Below are 19,974 nucleotides of genomic sequence, written 5' to 3'. Positions count from 1 at the left end.
TGTTTGTTGACACTACAAAAGTATAGCGACGTCTTTTGTGCGGTCTTTTACAATTATACATACATACATGCAAACAAACAAACAAACAAACAAACAGACAAAGGCCTAGGGATACAAAGATAAATCAATATATTGAGTTTAGTGTATCGTTTATTCTACATGTAGTGGTTTAAGGGTCTAAACATTCTTTGATGTATTTAGCTTTTTGTACACACATATGTAAGGGTAATCTCCTATTAGAATAGTGATTAGAATTGAAAGTTTTACATTCATTTGAGCAAGGGGGATGAAATGTGAACAGATTTGAGCGTTTATCATCATATTTTATAGGTTCTTTCTTAGATACGTCAGGTAGTTCTGCATAGCAATACCTGCTAACTCATAATCATCAAAGCTGTTTAAAAATCCGTGGAAGCCATGTTCGTAATGATCATGATTGACCTTAACCCCAGTCTTCCCAAGCCTTCTGGCGTACATCACACCATCGTCCCTCAAAACATCGTACTCACACGTCATCACGTACGTCGGTGGGAGACCTTTCAAATCAGCGTCGTCTGCCATTAGCGGGGCAAAACGGGGATCTAAAATGGTTGAGATGTTCGTAATCTCAGGAAATTTGACATTTTCCTTTTTAATGGGTGTAACGTCGACCACTTCAGGGTCCACGTACCCGGCGTACTGAGACTTCTTTATCTGCACGCCTGTGTGATTGTTGGCTTCAAACACCTTCTTGAAAGACAGGTCATTGTTTAGATACCACAACCACAACGACACCATCCTATCTTTACTTAGAGTGTTGAGGTGACCATGGTTGATGTAGGGAGGCGTATTAAAGTTTATAGCTTGCAAGGCTGGGTAGATGAGTGCCTGTGTCTTTAACTTCGGAAGATCCTTTTCTTTAGCTAATACGAGAGTGACGGCTGCAGCGAGGTTCCCGCCTGCACTGTCCCCGCTGATGCCGATACGTGTGCGATCAACGTTGTACTTCTCTGCATTCTGGAGGAAGAACTTTGTGGCAGCAACACTGTCATCAAACGCTGCCGGGAACACGTGCTCAGGGGCGAGTCTGTAGCTGTAAAATGATGTGATAGATATCATTGCTGTTAGCTAATATACCAGAGTTTTGTGTTGATCAAAAACAGAGGGAGTTGCTTGCCTCTACGAGATCCATGCTCAACCAAAGTTTATTCTCCTACGCCTCGCCCGCGGCCTAGACAATATTCGTACCTTAGGGAAGCTCTAGATCTGGTAAACCAACCTTTGGTTTCTGCTTTTGTGGGCATGGACACAAGACATACAACCTGGTGTCAGTGGTGGGATTCCGATGAGCCCACGCCATTGAAATGACTGGGGCTCATAGTGTCATTTATCATTACATTACACTTTGTTTGTAAATCATGAGGCTGAAAGAAACAAGCTTTTTGAAACAATTACAACAACCTCTCCGACTTTCGCCATCTAGAAAACCTAAAAAAGGAACGCATTTGTAATATAATCATAGAACCCACTTATTATTTGAAACGTAGTACTATTCGATAGCCAGTGCAGGTAATGTATTTAGAACTGGGCAACAGTATATTACTGTATATTGTAAGTTACTGTGTATAGCAGGGTTACTAGGGTGCATAAAAACAGCATCAGGGTACTCACTCCACGGAAACAACCACAGCCCCCAGTTGTTTGGCAAGATGAGCCGTTAGCGGATCGTGGGTGTCTGTAAACAACACCATGTCCATGCTGAGATCAGTATTGTGTAGGATGTTCAGGTATGTCTTTCCAAATAAGAATGTGCAGGTATACATTAATTGTATGTCTATGATATTATATCATATGCTCTGTCCTTTTTGCGTGTATTCCGTGACGTGTGGTCGTGTAATGAGGGGGGATGCGAAAATGCACCCCACAACATTTCAGGTTGTATAACAATAACAACTGAAGACCCAAATCGCTTCTATATTTAGCTGATGCACACGTCCGTCAAGTAGATATAGAAGTCACACCACTCCAGGGGATAAGATGTTGGCGCACTATATTTTGTACATATTTTGTCATTATTCCATATTATCATTGTTGTCATCATTGCTGAGCTTAATCAAACTTATTCTGTTCTTTGCATGTGGCACTGTTGAAATGAGTAATGATCCGCTCCTTGGATCCAAATTGAGCGAAGAGCTTACCGACACTCAGCATAACCCAGCCCCCTCCATGGAAGTACAGCAGACCCGGCACTTTGCTGCCACTCTGTGCTGCTGACACTGGTTCGTACACACGGACTTTGACCCCGTCAAACATGGTGTCTGTGCATTTCAGCCCTTCCCGGTATGAACTGCCTTTTAATTTCAGGCCAACGTTTACTATTGTCTCCATGACTGACCGGATGTTCTGAGGCTCCGTACCTACGCCGAGGTACTCTCCAATTTTAGCCTGAAAAAATGAGACAATATCATCATGATCTGGTACTTCAAATACATGTGCAACGAATTAGGATACCTTTGAGACTAGAAGAATATAGCAAAGGCTTGATAATTTCCGTGGTGTTATTAATGGAAGGCTAAACTTAGCTAGGCCTACTATACTTTGCTAAATACACCCCCAAAGTCAAGTTCTCACTAGTATTATATGACGGCCCGTCAAAGTTCAGGGCTCTCCCGCCATTTGCGACTCGCGTCGTGCTGACGGCTACTCGCCGGATGAGTTCCGAATTCAAAACTAACTCGTCGACTGATACCCTCCAATTCGTCTTAAAATTCCTCGAAATCCATCAATATCCTCAGGAAAGCCAGATCGAAAAGCCTTATTCATACTGTTTGGGAAATGCCGGAACCTGATTTATTGTGACGATCGTACGACGTATATTACATTACGTACACCGGGCCCTTACCAGGTTTTGCACTGTTCTGAACACCATCCCCTGCACTTTTGCGTACAATCTTGGCTCTGCGATGCCCTCTGGAACAGGTTGGTCACAGTAGTACGCCAGCAGAACCGCAACCGCCACAAAAACCAGGGCTGCCTTCACCGCCATGATGGTTCTGTCGGGGCAAAGTACACTTTTCAGGCTCTGCGTGGGAAAAATGCTATGTTCTATTTAAAAACCAACTACTTTTCATAGCGACACCTCCATCAGATACACCAGAAGTTGTAACATCCCCTGTAATTAGCAAAACGTCCGTCCGTCCTGAGTTGTCCAAATCAACTGAAAGACGCCCAATTCCGTTCAGTCTTCTATCGTTCTAGTGCTGCAGGGTGGATACGCCCCCTTTTGAGCTGTGGCCGAAGTTGACTTGACGTGGCTTATATGCAAATCTTTATTGACACTAAAGTACAGCGACGTATTTTGTACGGTCTTTTACATCTATACAGACATACATACATACAGACAAACAAATGGATACGTACAAGTAGATAGATAAATCAACACTTTTAGTTTAGTGTACTTATTCTAAGGTCTAAACATTCTTTGATGTATTTAGCAGATATAGTCAAGTCAAAGTCAAAGTTCATTGCACAACGATTGTATCAGGTACAATGTAAGGCAAACAATAAAATACTACTGGCTACTTATATCAAACTACTAAAAATTACAGGGAGGTTCTATGCTATACAATGGTTAGGTTCTAGGCTGTACAATGCTCCATTTCAAACTACATGAAGGCACTATCTATATAATATTGTCAGACCTAAATATCAACAGGAGATACAATAATATAGGGAGTCGTATATGTCAATTATACAATTACATGATGAGGAGATGAATGTCTTATACAACTAAATCGCTATTTCACGGATTCTTTTTTGCACAGATGTATAGGGAATATTGGCCTAGATATACAGATAATGTTTCAGGACATGACATAAGTATGACAGAGGTACAGTATCTCCTCGAGCTCCTAGAATGTACTTGCGATTAGGATTAATTGCATTTGATTCTTTGGAGCAAGCGGAATGAAAAGTGAACAGATTTGAGCCTTTATCATCATATCTTGATTTTATAGGATCTTTTTTAGATACGCCAGGTAGTTCTGCATAGCAATGCCTGCTAACTCATAATCATCAAAGCTGTTTAAAAATGCGTGGAAGCCATGTTCATAATGATCATGATTGACCTCAACCCTCGCCTTTTCAAGCCTTCTGGCGTACATCACACCATCGTCCCTCAAAACATCGTACTCACACGTCATCACGTACGTCGGTGGGAGACCTTTCAAATCAGCGTCGTCTGCCATTAGCGGGGCAAAACGTGGATCCAAAATGGTCGCGATGTTCGGAATCTCAGGAAATTTGATATTTTCCTTCTTAACGGTCGTAACGTCGACCATTTTGGGATCCACGTACCCGGCGTACTGAGATTTCTTTATCTGCACGCCTGTGTGATTGTTGGCTTCAAACACCTTCTTGAAAGACAGGTCATTGTTCAGATACCACAGCCAAAACGACACTATTTTATCTTTAGTTAGAGTGTTGAGGTGACCATGGGCGATGTAGGAGGGCGTCTCAAAGTTTATGGCTTGCAGGATTGGGTTGATGAGCGCCTGTGTCTTTAACTTAGGAAGACCCTTTTCTTTAGCTAATACGAGAGTGACGGCTGCAGCAAGGTTCCCACCGGCACTGTCCCCGCTGATGCCGATACGTGTGCGATCAACGTTGTACTTCTCTGCGTTCTGGAGGAAGAACTTTGTGGCAGCAACACTGTCATCAAACGCTGCCGGAAACACGTGCTCAGGAGCAAGTCTGTAGCTGTAAGATGATTGGGGAAGATATCGATGTGTGTTAGCTGATAGACAAGAGTTTTTTGTTTATCACAAACAGAGGGAATTGCAGTCTGTACGTACGAGTTCCATGCAGCTAAACCAAAGTTCATCCTCCAGTGGCCTAGACAATATACCTTGGTGAAGCTCTGCCAAAACAGCCTTTGGTTTCTGCTTTTGTGGGTGTGGACTCTTACCAGCTATTAGCCAATCAGACAACCTTTTTTATGTTATCGTATCTGTGTGTACCCTTGCAATTAGAGTTCGGGCATGACTTTGCAAATAAAGATCATTACATGAACGTCATGTAGGAGTTATGTCACGACCTGTCCAATGAAACCAACGGGGTGCTTGACAATATCGACCCTTGTGATTCAATTACCTATGAGATGCAAATGTAGTGAGAATTGCGTTTGAATTTTACTGTGGGGTCACATAAAAACATCATTAAGGTACTCACTCCACGGACACAACAACGGTCCCCAGTTGTTTGGCAACATGAGCAGTTAGCGGATCGTGGGTGTCTGTAAACAACACCAGGCTGAGATCAGTATTGTGTAGGATGTTCAGGTATGTCTTTCCAAATAAGAATGTGCAGGTATGTCTACATGATATGATATGCTTTGTCCTTTTTGTGTATTTCGTGGCGTGTGGTCATGTAAGGTGGGAAAGAAACAGGAAAATGTGAAAACATATCCAAGAGCAAAATTCAGGTAAATATATTTGATACGTTTTTGGATTCTTTTTTCTGGTCCTAAGATTGTGGCATCGTGTTGGGAAGGGTGTTTGGCTCAGAACACAGAGGTCCTAATATCTAACCACGTGACATACCACCGATGTTGTGCCCTTGGGAAAGGCACTTTACACGACTTTCCTCACTCCACCCAGGTGCATACGTCTAACGCTACTTCGGTTTGGTAGGTAAAAGGTGGTGGAAGAAGAGGGTTGGGCGTCGCCTTCCAATATCATGCCCTAGCTAGACACACTTGATAACAACCTACTGCCGCAATGGCCTAAAAAAGGCTATGAGGCTACATTTAGATTTTCCTTTACCTCGGATCTAAATCAATAAGCGAAGATCTTACCGACATTCAGGATAACCCAGCCCCCTCCGTGGAAGTACACCAGCCCCGGCACTTTGCTGCTACTCTGTGCTGCTGACACTGGTTCGTACACACGGACTTTGACCCCGTCAAACATGGTGTCTGTGACCTTCAAACCCTCGCGGTAAGAACTGCCTTTTAACATCAGACCAACTTTTACTATTGCCTCCATGACTGACCGGAGGTTCTGAGGCTCCGTACCTACACCGAGGTACTCTCCGATTCTAGCCTGGAGAAATGAGACGAAAAACCATATGAATAAATTTAAAAGATGCGTTCACAATATCAATATGACTCGGCACTTTCAAGTGCAGCGAATTAAGCCAGAAGAATATAGCAAAGGCTTGATCAAACTTCTGTGGTTTAATCAAGTTTTAATTTTTTTTTTGTATTCAGTTTTTGTTAAATAGTATTGTACATTCGAAAAGTGGTCTGCTTCTTTATGAAGGAAGATGTCGATTTGTATTGCCTAACTACTTGTATTACAATTAGCCTGTGTTTACACAAGCTCTCGCTGGCGGAGGTTAATGACCCCCTCCTAGGGGGCGGTATCCGTCGGGCCAACCACTATTAAGTCAGGCTAGAGTAGTAGTGCAATATGTTAATAGATTTCATATTAGGGCTAAAATGATGTAATCCGTATCTCTGTTATACGAGTATCTTGTCTGACTCTACCTCTTCCCTCATGACCTCAATGTATATGTAAATAGATTTATTAGGACTAAAATGAAGTAATCCGTATCTCTGTTGATACGAGTATCTTGTCTGACCCTTACCTCTTCCCTCATGACCTCAATGAAAAGCGACCTGCAGGTCGATTTGAGCTTCTCATGAATAAATACAGGTCAAACAAACAAAGGCGGTGGGAGTGGTTAGAGAGGGCGACAAAACAACAAGTACTGAGGTAGACTAGAATGTAGAATCGTCGTACGATTTTGATACTCTCCAAGCAGAGGTTAGTGGAGAAGATTGTGACCTTTTTATCTTCTGCCCCGTTTCGCCGACAAAAAACGGGGCAGAGGATAAAAAGGTCACGATCTTCTCCACTATAAACCTCTACTTGGAGAGTACGATTTTACAGGCTGCAACAGAACCAAGCACCGATAAGCTAGGATCTATGACAGCCCTTTATAAGACCTTTAAGACGGCTAAATTTTGCCGGACATGTCAAAACTATATCCCAAGAATGTCACCGTTGAAGCTTAAGATCGCACGACGGTCGTACGACGTACGTCACGGACCTGACCCTTACCAGGTTCGCCGATATTCTGAACACCATCCCCTGCGCTTTTGCGTACATCCGTGGCTCTGCGATGCCCTCTGGAACAGGCTGGTCACAGTAGTACGCCAGCAGGACCGCCGCCGCCACAAACACTAGGGCTGCCTTCACCGCCATGACGGTTCTGTCTGAGCAAACAACAATTTCAGACGACACATGCACGGGACGGTAAACTATGGCATTGGCACGGTAGTATCCCGCTTAAAATCAACAACGCTTCAATCATTGTTGAGCGACACCAAACATCTACTACATAATTCCACGAGCCTCGGGTACATAATTCCACCACCCTGAAAAGATACGTCCAAACAGATCTCCAACCCAACGTCCCCCAGTTCAATCCACTCCTGTATATCTAAACTGTGCATACCTGGGGGTGTTGTACTAGAGATCTCTCAAACCCACTGTTCTTTCAAAGTGGCGGATTTATGTATTAAACCCGGATTTATGTCAGGTACACCAAAAGTTGCAAAATTTCCCGCGAATTTGACAAAATGTCCCTACCTTGCTAAGTTGTCTAAAGGACTGGAATCCGGGCGTGTTGGAATCTGACCTGTCCTGTTTACGCTTCGATCGTTCTTTGTGCTTCAGCATCAGAGCGGACACGTCCCCTCATTATATGCAAATCTATATGAACCTCAGTTTATCGACACAAGGTGCAAGCTGCGGCTACTTTCGCGAGGTCTTCCGACAATTATACATACAAACAAGCAAGTGGATGCTCATGAATTAACATATAAATAGGTATATGAATATATCAACATGTTGTTTGTTTAGACCTCTCGTTGTTATATCGAAACAGTCCATGACGTTTTCACCTACCTGTACACAGTAATGGTCATCTTCCCCTAGAATGTAATTGAAATTAATAGGATTGTACAAGGACTTGGATTGTATCGTTAGATTGTTTTGAGCAAGCGGACAGAAAGGTACAAAGCTTTGAGCGTTTATCATCATACCGTTAACAAATCCATAATAAAGTGACATTCGTCTTTTATACGACACGCCCCCTTTATAATTATAACCATAACTTTATTGCAAGTTCATGCCCGAAGGCTAATTGCAGACAAACATGGAAATACATGGGAATCAAAAATAGTTATCTAGACTACTATCAAAGTTCTAAGTTAACTAAGGTTGACTATGGTTGGGTTTGAGTTCTTATATATTCATTATATGTCGGGACCAATACGCTAATCATAGCATCAACCAAAGACATTATATAGATTATAGTCCATGCAAGGAGGTTAAATATATAACCTCCTTGGTCCTTGCATCAGCTAAGAATGTTTTAGGTCCCTATAACCTCCTTGCATCAACCAGGCATAGTTAACCTAATGAATTACTAAGTACTAGTACCCTGGCGGAATCAACTCTACTCTACTCTTTAGTTTGTCAGAGATTTTCCTAAGGTAACGATCCATAGATATCCAGTCAACTGTTTTATTGTGCTTCCTATCTAATAAGTCTCCTATTGGATAGGGGAAGAGAGGAAGACGCGGACCAGACGTATAAAAAGCCTCAAACATACATAAAACACTGGGCAGGACCATACGATGGTGAGAATGATGACCCTACATCTGCTTGGAGATTAGCTACATACTTCAGACAAAGTATTCACATTCTGGGGCCTGGCGCGAAACTGCTGACCAATCACGGCGAGATTTTGTCATAATTTGGACCAATCAGCGACAGGCGTCTGGGTCAGCGTTGTTCTTTCGCGCCATTTTTCAGCTGATAGCGTCCCGGCAACTGAGAAAAGGTCAACAAATTTTCTGCCAAACCGTGCAAATTACGGACGATCTAAGGATATCCTGGTACAAACAAGAACCGGGGTACACTCCTGAATTACTGATTGTTTACGTTCTATAATAACAGGCCGCAGGAGGGAAGATTTTCGCCCCAAATTTGGATCATGTGACCTGATCTTTTTCTGCTACATTCACATCCAGACGTTTGAACAGAAAGACTGGTACACAGGCCGAGGTAAGTAATGTTTGTTACAAAAAATAGTCGCGCGTTCCTGTTTGCTATGTTTGTAATTGAATCACTGTACAGTACCTTGTTCAACATTGGAGAAATCGTGGGTGTGTTTCGCCGAAGCGGCGAGGTTGTTTCCCGCCCCGGTATGGCCGGAGTCTGCGTCGTGTCAGGGTAGGTCACCGTGTCTGTTGGGGGTAGGGTCTCCGTCTTCCGGCCGCTCATCTCATGGAGGTCATTTACATTTTTCAAACACAGCGTTCTCGTCGATGTAAGATTTTAACGGAGGGTGCTTATTATTGCATAGAAATCAGTGTGATTTTATCGTTGCTGGAGTGCTGTTTACAACGAATGGTCGGTTGGTCACATCTTTTTTTCCGCACATGCCCCAACAGGCCCCTAGGACCGGGTCAGGTTTTGTCAACATCTTGTTGTTGTTTTTCTCCAATTCGGTAAACAAGAGCATGCACAACTCATCTTAAATCGTCAGCCAGGTTTCAGTATCAAACAAGGTTATTGCTACATGAGTTTTTACGTGTAAGATTTCATCATTTGTGCGTGTTTTTGGTTGGCTATTTTCCAGTGGCATTGTGCTGTATTGAAGCAGGGAGGGTCTCACAGAGGGTCTCTTACTACAGTTCTCTGAAAAATTGCAGACACTGTAAATGCAGAAAGGTTCGTGGTGGTTTTGCGTTGGTGGTTTTCGCGGAGACCATTTTACCATGAAGTTAAAACCGCCGCGAATGATTTTGTCCAACACTATGCAGTATGTCACTATATTGCTGCCGCGAACTTGAAAACACTGCGAACACTCCATTTTCTCCTTAGCGCGAAATAAAAACCACGCATATTTAAATGCATTTACAGTACCATGGACATAACCTGTTGGGAGCAAAGAATCATCAAATATCTAGTATGTTTAGAACAGTGAATCAGAGTAATTGATACCATGTTTTCTATACAATACTGGTCAAAGCCCTCCTCTAGTCCATCGCGCCCAGGAATGTTGTGATCAATCATATGTTGTAAACAGTCATATAAATCTAGCTGGCCAAGGGTATTATTCAGACAGTTTCCATGTTGCGTTGTTGCGTACATTTCTTGATGACTGACATTGACAACGTTTTGAAATCATGGCCACCACATTCTAATGTATAGCAGAAATCATATTCCAACATGTCAAGAACAGAAAAAGGTTGGGTAGAATGGTATGTTAGTCAGGGCTGACCCATCTCTTACCCTCCCCCACACATGATCTAGTCACAAAATGCTACAAGTATATACTGGAGTGTAATTCTATTCAGGTACAAAATTTTGGACCTGTACCTTAAAGAGTTTCGCAGTCTTGTATAGGTACCTTGATAACCAACCCTATCTCTAACAATGTTCCATTATTTGACATCAAAACCTTGTTGCTTTGGTGAATTAAGTTGAGTTATCAATCATTATACATATGTCGCATTGTGTCAAGGGCGACATCTTAGTTTGTGACCTGTTTAAAATGTCAGCATGTCACTTTAGGGTCACAAATAACGTCTCCATCCACACCATGAAGCAACTGATCAATGTTGATGCAAACAATACTATGATATAAATTTTGAGTGTTCGCAGTGGTTTTATGTCAGCAGGTTTCACTGTGACCTCTCCAACACAAAAGCATCACGCCGAAAACAATACAGATTTCTGTCATATCAGTGATATACTCGGTGTGTCCACCATGAACTTAAAACACCGCATATGCCTCTTTTCCCTCCTACTGTGAAATTGAATTCCCTTAATTTTGAGCTTTTGTACATATCATAGTGCTGCATGGTGACAACGTAACATATCTTCTTTGTTCTATCTAATGCTCTAAGCGTCAAATGTTTACATTTCAGCAATTTAGTGACTCAGATGTGACATTTTATGATATATTTCTGTAGAATTTAGTCTGATCTACAGTATTCTAAGATGAAAGCAGACCTATTGTTTGTTTTAAGCATGAAATCTTTGAATTTCACTAAATCTATGTCTTAGATTTGACTTTTAATCATGTATTCCTGCAGTATTTAGTCAGATCTACAGTAGAATAAGATGGAAGTGGACCTGAGAAGACTGGCCACTGCCCTGTCCCTGCCTGCTGCCATCACTGATGATGCGCTACAGATCCTAGCAGATGTGGGGGAAAAGGCTCATGGACAGGTGCGAAATACACGTAGTGTAACGATTCTTAAAACATGATGACTTGGTGTCTTTGCAACTGGTGTTGAAAAAGTGGGAAAAAAGGGAAAGGGATAGAAAAATTCTTACAATCACATGTTCAGTATTTCACGTTCTGAACAGCTAATGGTAATGATTTGTAAATGGCTTATGGCCTTGAAAATAAGTAGTTTTGATTTGATTTGAGCCACCTAGAAGCTTGTTTTAGAACTGCAAGCATGACTTTGCTGGAAAATGTGATCATTGTATCTGTTATCTATTCAGGTGCCCCAGCTGTGCTGTGTGGCCTGTATCTATGTGGCTGTGACAAAAGCAAGGTGAGCTATCAGTTCTATAAGTCAACAATGTTGGAGGCTTGATAGAATTTTATTTCTAGTAAACATATTATGCTATGCAACATACTTTTTGATACATCACTGAAGGTTAGACATCCAGGTAACTGTTATCTTCGTTGTGTAACCTACTCTTTGCAATTATAGTAATACTTGGAAGTCACATTGAAGCTAGGGAAATTTTGATTTTCATCTTACATTGAATTTTGAGGAAATTGAAGAAAGGTACCTTTATACTTTATATTATAGTGCTTTCCATACAATCAACTAGATTTGTTACAACCATTGTAATCATACCTTGTGTAAGGGTTACTGTAATTGTAACAGGCATGCTTGACTGTACATTTTCAGGTTCCGAGAAACAGAAGATGACAGTTCCCCAGACAGCGTCAATGTCTTCGCTCCCTGCGTGACACTTCAAGACATACTGAACAAGGCCAGTGCGAAGTAGGTTCCTTTAGATTCTGTTAACAATCTTACACATACAGGTCTTGATGTCAACATTTTTGGAGATCAGTTTTAGGAAACTGTTAACGTTATGTGTTCAAAATATATTTTTGTGTATACCGTTGCAAATTCTTCATTGATTGTGGTCAAACCTCAATCCTAGATCGTTAACATGTTAATCAAGAAATTTAAGAAACTCAACATAAGCAATTAACTTAAAATCCTTACCATACTTTTTGGTGAATAGGACGGTGCCCATCTCCATCTCCATGGCACTACAGCAAGAGCTTTTCAACCTACTCTTTCCCATTTGTGCCAAGCAGAGAAAGCAGTACCATTTTTATAGTCTCCAGTATGACTCAGCCCTATTTTAAACCCCCAACTCCGGAATGCAGCTTGTATGACCAATTGCTAAATAAAACACCTTTCTGTTGCAGCATTGTGATGCTGTTCCATGCCATGAAGACGTCACATTGTATGGAGGATGCGAATTCCAATGTCCGAGACGCGTACAGTCAGCTACAGAGGAAGTACTGCATAGTAGCGGCACTGCACCTCAAGTTTGAAAAGTAAGCATTGGAAATAAGTGGAGTTCTGTCAACCAAATATGCTAGTAAAGGTAGTTACTGCTGAAATTGTAATCCTCATATTGTATACAAACAGAAAATGTTTTTCTACTGTCGTTCTCAACAGTTATGAATCAAGAGTCAAGAATTTCGCAGAGCATTCAGTTTTTTATATCTTCTGTTCTGAACATGCTGTAGTTTTGATTTTTTTTATTGCTGATAGCTTTAGGAGCAACAAAGAAGTGTGAGTCCCTTAGCAGCTTGTTATGGAACTGCAGGGACATTTTTGGCTTATGGTTTGGCATAAGATGCGATGTCACAGGTAAAAGACACACATGGTGAAGGTGTTACAAAACTATATCAGTTGTAATAGATATGGACTTACTTATGAGATATTAAGGTGACCAAAGTTATCTGATAACTATTTTATTTTTTTCCATCCAGACTTTTTGCTGCTATCTTCCAGGAGAATCCAAGTCCATTCTCAGCCAGGTAGGGAACATATTTCCACTGCTATGGCTATGTATGGCAGAAAGTTATATCCTTATCAGATACTTATGCCTTGTAGGTGTTAACTTCTTGAAATCACCTTAAAAATGTTTGAAAGGTTGTATGTGTGTGCGTGTGTCAGTGTGTGTGTGTGTGTGTGTGTGTGTGTGTGTGTGTGTGTGTGTGTGTGTGTGTGTGTGTGTGTGTGTAAAAAATCATATATATTTGAGTTTGTGTGTGTGGGGGGGGGGGGCGGTGCAGGGTGTATGTGTGTATATATATCTGGGTCTGATTTTAGTACTGACCAAGTTGATTTACCCTCTACAGTACCACAACCACAGTCACCCCCAGGATGAAGCAAAGCTGGCTGATTTTTCTTCTGGCTAAAGGTGAGAAATTCTAAGAGTAGTCTGACTTATTGTTAGATGCTATTGCTACATTCAGATGTAACATCTACTAGCATAATTCCACCATGGTACATGATTCGCCACTCTGAAAAGATATGTCCAAACAGATCTCCAACCCAACGTCCCCCAGTACAATGCACTCCTGTATGTCTAAACTGTGCATACCTGGGGGGTGCTGCACTAGAGATCTCTCAAACCCACTGTTTTTCAAACTGACGGATTTATGTAACCTTGCAGATTATTGTTAATGGGGGTTACTCAGTTGTCTGTGATTGCATGTTCTGCCCTCCCCTTCCATTTTTTCTGCCTCTTCCCTGGACCTATTCATGGATCCCATTGCATGCTGGGAGAAGATGGACACTATGGTCAAGTATGGGTACCGAAGGGAAGGCAGGCAGCATCATCGCCATGGCAACATGTTTGAGATGCTTGCATATTGTGTCAAGTCCGGTCCATGTTGTCATGGTAATGATGCAATTTGCCCCCTGCACTATTCGACAACGGCAACTTCCCATAGTGCCCACATCTCACAGCATGCAATGGGATCTGTGAAAATATCTGTTTGCAACTGGATGGCATCAAAATATTATATTGACCAAAAATGTTGAAATACTGTAAATGCAGGTATGTTCGCGGGGATTCTATTTCGTGGCAGGGGAGAAAATGGAGTGTTCGTGGTGGTTTTGTGTTCGCGTTTCAAACAATAGTAGCGCTACAGCCCCACATGAAATGGCTTTTTGTGGTGGTTTTAAGTTTGTAGTAAAGAGTTCACCGCGAAAACCACGAACTTAAAATCACTGCGAACATTTCTGCATTTACCGTAATGTCATTGACTTAAATTCATTTGTGCCTTTTTTGTTGCAGGAAAAGTCCTTCAGGGAAACCCGGAGCTGGTGCTGAACTTCCACCTGCTGCTGTGCTGCATGGCCCACGTCATCAGGTGGACCCCCAGCTTCCTCCTCAGGCCTCCCTATGGTGAGACTACATTGTATCATGAACTTTATACAGAAATCTTTATACAATGCTAAACTTTCTTCCAACACTAAGGTATTCACGGATCGAATTTTCGACAACCACTGTCGCCTTCTTCAGGATCAATAATGACCAATCACTGCCGAACGTAAACTCGACAGAAATCTTTATTGACATGACAAAAGTACAGCGACTTTCCTAAGGTCTTCTACAACTATACATACAAACAACAAACAATGGTTTACAAAATGATTAACCTAAGTACAAGTATATGTACTTCAACATGTCGACTTTAACGTATCACTTACACTACTAGTTCTAAGATCTAAACATTCTTTGATATATTTACCCAAAGTAAGGGTTGTCTCTTTCTAGAATGTATTTGAATTTATCTATAGACTGGAATGTATTAAATTCTGTTGAACAAGCGGAAAGAATGTTGAACAGCTTTGAGCGTTTATCATGATGACGACAGAAAGGTAAAGGTAGTCCCATAGCCTTTTTGAGGCCGTAGGAGCAGTGGGTTGTTATCCACTGTGTCTAGGGCACGGTATTGGTAGGTGGAGCCTAATCCTCTCCTTTCATCACCACCTTTTACCTCAAAATCAGGTACCCATTTTTACGCCTGGGTGGAGTGAGGAAAGTTGTGGAAAGTGCCTTTCCCCAGGGTACAACATCGATGAGGGATCCAATTTCAAGGAGAAAATTTAATCCAAAGTTGTTTATTCCTGTAAAAACTAGTATGCTTATAAACATGTTAAATATCATTGCTTAGATCAAAAGCATTCAAATAGCATCTAGCTGGTTCTTAAGATTGGTTCTGTGATTTCTCTTGTCCCAGCTGACGTCATCTTAGAACATTTAGAAGAAGGGCTGCCGGATAAGGATGACTCGGGGACGGTTCCTGTGCTGGTGGGCTCCATCCTGAAGGTGCTGTGCCAGGAGATGGGCTGTGGTTATGATGATGTAAGTATTCATTTATGTATTTATTTATTCAGTCACTGACGAAAGATAGCGGATGCTGTCTGAAACGTCTGTTTCAGAATTTTATCCAGTTGCTTGAATAACTATTTTTGGCATATCTTATTACCTGGATGTCTAACCTTCATCAACATGTTTGTTCATTATTTATCTTTGTTTGCTTTGGCCAGGTTGGCTCAATCGGTGTCTGGTCACTACTTTTTAGATGAAGCCCTGCTAAGACTTTACAGCAATAAAATGCCAATGAATGAATGAATGAACTTTATCGCTAGACAATCGTACATGGTGGTATAATGGTACATTGTACTGCAACAACTATTACATGTACAGAGAACATCAGTTGTCTGCTAGAGTGTAAAATAGCAACAAGTTGCAATATATGGACAAAATGTGAAATCTACATGCACAGAAAAGTGTGATTTGACAGTTACTGTAGGAAAGAGTCCAAAACTTTGCATTCTGAGTTTTATCTTGACCAATGTCAGTCAGTAACATTTACATGGAGTAAAGAGTAGAGAACCACACAAAAAGTTGAACTTCACATATTTGTCTCCAGGTGGAGTCGGTGTACCACAGCTGCTGGCTGCGCTATACCCAAACCCTGCCTGTGAAGGAAGGCCTACCGGAGGTAAATACGTTCCCCTTGTTTCTATATCCTTAATCGCAGATTGGAACCTGTTGTCGTCAAATATATGGCAGGAGCCTCTTCACTAGTCGAGTATAAAATTTGTGGTACTAGATAGCCCTGTTGTAAAAATGTCAAGAATGATGGTGATGATGTTTAAAATGTGTACTGAACTGACAGGAACTAAAAAAGTCTGGATTCTCTTCATTTTGTGACGTTCATAGAACCATAACAACAAAACTATACATAGTGTCTTTCTTCTCTGTTACGACCAGGGGAAGAGTATCTAAGCTGTCTGAAACGTCTGTTTCCAAATTTTATCCAGTTGCTTCTGCAATCAGTAGCTGTCATTTGGCGTATCTTATTACCTGGATGTCTAACCTTCATCGACGTATCTCAGCTGTTCATTGAGTTCATTGAGCTAAACTGGTTTGAGATCACTTTAATTTACTTTTCACTTTCACATTGTTCATTTCTTCCCTCCATCCCTCCACAGCTCTCCTGGCTTGAGACTGAGTACAGGAGTCTGTACCTGTTGGAGGGAGACATTGATGAGATGACCTTTCTTCACCATGACAGACACCTGATGTCGCCGTCCTCTGATAGGTCAGTTTTGAGTCAAGTGCTTTTAAAGATTGTCCAGACTGCAATATGATAATGATGCATGTTGCACTTCTATACTGCTAACTCAACACTTTATGTAACTTTTCAAACTTAGGATGTTTCTTCACTTAATAAGTATCTTCAAGTTGATTATTTTGCTACAATTCATGAAAATTCGCACACTAGTTGACCCTGCAGTTATTGTCAGTGTTCTTAGCTAATATTTGATGAATATTGTTTGGTATGGTCTACTATGACTGCTAGAAAATGTCAGATTGGTATCCCTCCCATTGTAGCTCCAGTTTGCTCCTCTGATCACTTATCAGCAGAATAGTGTGACACCTATCTCTATCTAAACCTGTGGCCCCCATGTCATTAACTATTTCAGGTAGCAAATATTTCTCAGAAGCATTTCTCCCAATGCCTGTTTTATCCCCGTTACAATGCCACTACAGAGGAAAATATTCAAATGGTAGTTGATTCTCTAGTGAAGGGATAGAATATTCCTGAGAGAATCAATCAAAGGTGTAAACCGGAGCTAGAAAAGGATGAATGCCAGTCTAGAAAAATGTTGAAAGTCCAACAGAAGTTGCTGTTTATTTGTACAGTGATGAAGCCAGTGGGATCCCTCACACCTCACAGACAGATCCACTCGCCACTCCTGTCAGGTGAGTCCGCACGTCTTCCTGGACTTAAAAAGTTCAATTTCCTTTGAGAAACATGGAAGCAAGTTCATGTACATGTAAAAAGCATTAAGCTATGATGGTTCTATGTTTTACTACATGAGAGTGTACCTTTTTGTGGTGAAATTTTCTACCCTATAACCTCATTGTAATGATGTAACAATGTGCTTATTTCTGAAGGTTTTAAACATGTTAAGATGGGCAGTTATACATGTATCAGCCATACATTTGCAGATAAATATACAAAAGATGCATAGAGGATTCAATTATTGATTGAGATTGACTAGTTTTGGTGTCTCTATTCAATACTGATTCTTGGTGATTTCTACTGTGTGGTTGAAATGTTATTTGTTTTGTTTCCATGACAACAGAACTGCCATGACAACAGTCCAGCAGCTGAAGAACATCCTGAACACAGCTCAGGACGAACCCTCCGCCACACTGAAAACTTACTTCAGTGTAAGTTGTACTGTTAATGTCCTTTTGTTCGTGTGGACACCACTCAAAGAGCACACACCTCTGGCAAGACAGAATAATCTAATTATAGAAAAGGGAAGAATTCTAAAATTTATAAACCAGCTCTATAGTTTTAAGCCAAGCACACAGAGTTACCCACACCATTCTTGATGATTGTGTTTGGTTCTTTCATGTACAAAGGTTTGATGCCTAAGGCTTATGACTGAAGGTTCTCCATACATGTACATGGGGCTGCTTGCGTCTCCATCCGAAACAATGAATGCCCAGAGTGTAGATAGACCTAAATAACAAACAAACAAACAAACAAATATGGGAAGAAGAATTGTTGTAAACACTCTAACATTGCATGGTTCCTCCCCCCTGTAGAACTGCTCCACAGACCCCACAGAAGACATCCTGCAGAGAGTTGCAGCGCTGAAGACGGCCTTCGTTTCCCGCTTCCTGCTGGCCACTGGTGACAACTACAAGGACATTGCTGAACAGGTGAACATGCCATCCATGATATTTACTCCTCATTATAATTCTTTTATTATGGCCTGTTTACAAAAAATGGTTTGTTTACATTATATTTGTTTGTGACAGAAGACAGAAATCTCTTCAAAACTAGGTCCAGTGATCATGAGTTTATTGGAGTTCTCCTAAGATTGCTTGCAATTTTGATTAGAGCATTTTTCATGTAAGTTTATGTCAATCTATTAAATGTCATGTGATGATTTCAGAGTTTAAATCAAGTTTCCTGTCAGATATATGTATATTTCCCATCATAGTTTTGTTATCATAAACCTCTCAAAGCCCATTTTGTGGTGATGATTTATATCTATTATTTTCCCCTGTTCTTGTGTTGTAGAGATGCCACCTGGCCATCAGGATGTACTACAGAGTCATGGAAGCCATGCTGAAAATGGTAGGTCCAACTTTACTGACAACTAGCAGTTTGTATGTTGGTCACTAGGGGTCTCTTTTGTAGTTTCCAACAGTTAGTCATAGATACTGACATCATGGTTGCAGTCACTGTCAGTAAAGTACACATGAAGGCTTCATTGCTGCTTGAGGACAGAACACACACACACACTCCCTTACTCACTCATTTAAGCACTCACTCACTCACTCTATCATTTAAGCACTCACTCACTCTCACTCACTCACTCACTCACTCACTCATGCACTCACTCACTCACTCACTCACTCACTCACTCACTCACTCACTCACTCACAATCCTTCCCTTACTTAGTTACTATCAGTATTTTTGTTTATGATACATATCCTAATGTTCATAAACTTTTGATCAATACACAAGAAAAAATCAACACAGTCTTTATATGAAGGTTCTGAGTAGCTTTAATGCAGCAGTTTCTCAAACACTCAACTCTCTGACTCCCACGCTTGTACAAATATTTACTGTACCAACAAATCGGACACTGTCCGTTGATGAAAGGGATCCTTATCCACACACATTACATGGTGCCTGTCAGGACGCATCTCGTACTGTTATCACTAATGTGTGTATAGTTCAAGAATGTATGTCAATCTTTATATAACTCTTGTTACAATGTTGTCAAGAGAAATGTACATCGCAGTTTCCTACTGGAAATTAAAAAGTATGTACCTTAGCATAATTTGTTTCCATGATAAAATGTCTGATCCAAAAAATACCATCACGATTCCAAGTTTTAAACATAGATAAAGTGCTGTCAACATCTTCCAGCTTGTTTGAAATTTACTTACCATCTTATGCAACAAAATAGGCCTGATTATTTACTACCTGTGCAAAAGGCACACAACATGAGTAAACATGAATATAGGTTTTGTCATGCCCTAGCTCTTGGGATAGAGTCTTTGTTGATATTAAGATATTACAATTTGGTATTTCATGATTCTTGTCTTTGCAATATATTCCGGCTATTGTAAATAAAGAAAGGATCATTTCTAGTCTTTCCAACTTTGATGAATTATGTAATTTTTGAAATCATTTTTTCTGAAAATATTTGCCCTTAGAAAATATCTTTTACTGATCCAGTTCAACGGCCTGTTATTGTTTTAAAGATTCTCTTACATTTTTAAACAGTTATATAATCTGGCTTG

General features: G+C 40.9%; 4 protein-coding genes across 4 annotated transcripts in view; 2 read left to right on the top strand and 2 right to left on the bottom strand.

Moving 5' to 3' along the window:
- Positions 1-132: 132 nt before the first annotated feature.
- On the bottom strand, positions 133-9,625 carry LOC136422857 (arylacetamide deacetylase-like). Its single transcript, XM_066410767.1, has 5 exons — positions 9,192-9,625; positions 2,882-3,032; positions 2,178-2,424; positions 1,651-1,714; positions 133-1,072 (listed from the first exon to the last, which is right to left on the bottom strand). Exons 2-5 carry the CDS (start codon positions 3,023-3,025, stop codon positions 325-327), a joined length of 1,203 nt encoding a protein of 400 aa, XP_066266864.1. The 5' UTR covers positions 3,026-3,032; positions 9,192-9,625; the 3' UTR covers positions 133-324.
- LOC136422856 (neutral cholesterol ester hydrolase 1-like) lies at positions 3,407-7,779 on the bottom strand. The gene is made up of 5 exons (XM_066410764.1): positions 7,635-7,779; positions 7,104-7,258; positions 5,834-6,080; positions 5,209-5,272; positions 3,407-4,737 (listed from the first exon to the last, which is right to left on the bottom strand). Exons 2-5 carry the CDS (start codon positions 7,245-7,247, stop codon positions 3,990-3,992), a joined length of 1,203 nt encoding a protein of 400 aa, XP_066266861.1. The 5' UTR covers positions 7,248-7,258; positions 7,635-7,779; the 3' UTR covers positions 3,407-3,989.
- On the top strand, positions 8,838-16,418 carry LOC136422469 (retinoblastoma-associated protein-like). Its single transcript, XM_066410242.1, has 11 exons — positions 8,838-9,116; positions 11,156-11,291; positions 11,574-11,626; positions 11,993-12,088; positions 12,526-12,657; positions 13,099-13,146; positions 13,471-13,532; positions 14,415-14,525; positions 15,364-15,488; positions 16,060-16,131; positions 16,404-16,418. Exons 2-11 carry the CDS (start codon positions 11,184-11,186, stop codon positions 16,416-16,418), a joined length of 822 nt encoding a protein of 273 aa, XP_066266339.1. The 5' UTR covers positions 8,838-9,116; positions 11,156-11,183.
- Positions 16,419-16,624: 206 nt separating this feature from the next.
- The window catches only part of LOC136423536 (retinoblastoma-associated protein-like), a 45,311-nt gene continuing 41,961 nt past the window's right edge, over positions 16,625-19,974 (top strand). Inside the window, exons 1-5 of the mRNA XM_066411743.1 lie at positions 16,625-16,734; positions 17,340-17,399; positions 17,786-17,873; positions 18,258-18,374; positions 18,739-18,795. Of these exons, the coding sequence (XP_066267840.1) occupies positions 16,685-16,734; positions 17,340-17,399; positions 17,786-17,873; positions 18,258-18,374; positions 18,739-18,795 (372 nt within the window). The 5' untranslated portion in view covers positions 16,625-16,684. The remainder of the gene's footprint in view (positions 16,735-17,339; positions 17,400-17,785; positions 17,874-18,257; positions 18,375-18,738; positions 18,796-19,974) is intronic.

This window comes from Branchiostoma lanceolatum, chromosome 17 (assembly GCF_035083965.1).
Source record: "Branchiostoma lanceolatum isolate klBraLanc5 chromosome 17, klBraLanc5.hap2, whole genome shotgun sequence".
Classification (NCBI taxonomy): Eukaryota; Metazoa; Chordata; class Leptocardii; order Amphioxiformes; family Branchiostomatidae; genus Branchiostoma; species Branchiostoma lanceolatum.
Note: the sequence above shows the minus strand (reverse complement) of the source record. Positions and strands in the feature narration are given on the sequence as shown.

Bases quoted from the DNA above. Each gene is read 5' to 3' on its own strand.
- LOC136422857 (XM_066410767.1), bottom strand. From the start codon at position 3,025: ATGGCGGTGAAGGCAGCCCTGGTTTTTGTGGCGGTTGCGGTTCTGCTG. The intron at 1,715-2,177 runs GTAAGCTCTTCG...TGTTGTTTACAG, and splicing joins CTGGGTTATGCTGAGTGTCG to ACACCCACGATCCGCTAACG. The intron at 1,073-1,650 runs GTGAGTACCCTG...ATCATTTTACAG, and splicing joins GCTGTGGTTGTTTCCGTGGA to CTACAGACTCGCCCCTGAGC.
- LOC136422856 (XM_066410764.1), bottom strand. From the start codon at position 7,247: ATGGCGGTGAAGGCAGCCCTAGTGTTTGTGGCGGCGGCGGTCCTGCTG. The intron at 6,081-7,103 runs GTAAGGGTCAGG...TCATTTCTCCAG, and splicing joins TCAGAATATCGGCGAACCTG to GCTAGAATCGGAGAGTACCT. The intron at 4,738-5,208 runs GTGAGTACCTTA...ATCATCTTACAG, and splicing joins ACCGTTGTTGTGTCCGTGGA to CTACAGACTTGCTCCTGAGC.
- LOC136422469 (XM_066410242.1), top strand. From the start codon at position 11,184: ATGGAAGTGGACCTGAGAAGACTGGCCACTGCCCTGTCCCTGCCTGCT. The intron at 12,089-12,525 runs GTAGGTTCCTTT...TTTCTGTTGCAG, and splicing joins CTGAACAAGGCCAGTGCGAA to CATTGTGATGCTGTTCCATG. The intron at 15,489-16,059 runs GTAAGTATTCAT...ATTTGTCTCCAG, and splicing joins TGGGCTGTGGTTATGATGAT to GTGGAGTCGGTGTACCACAG.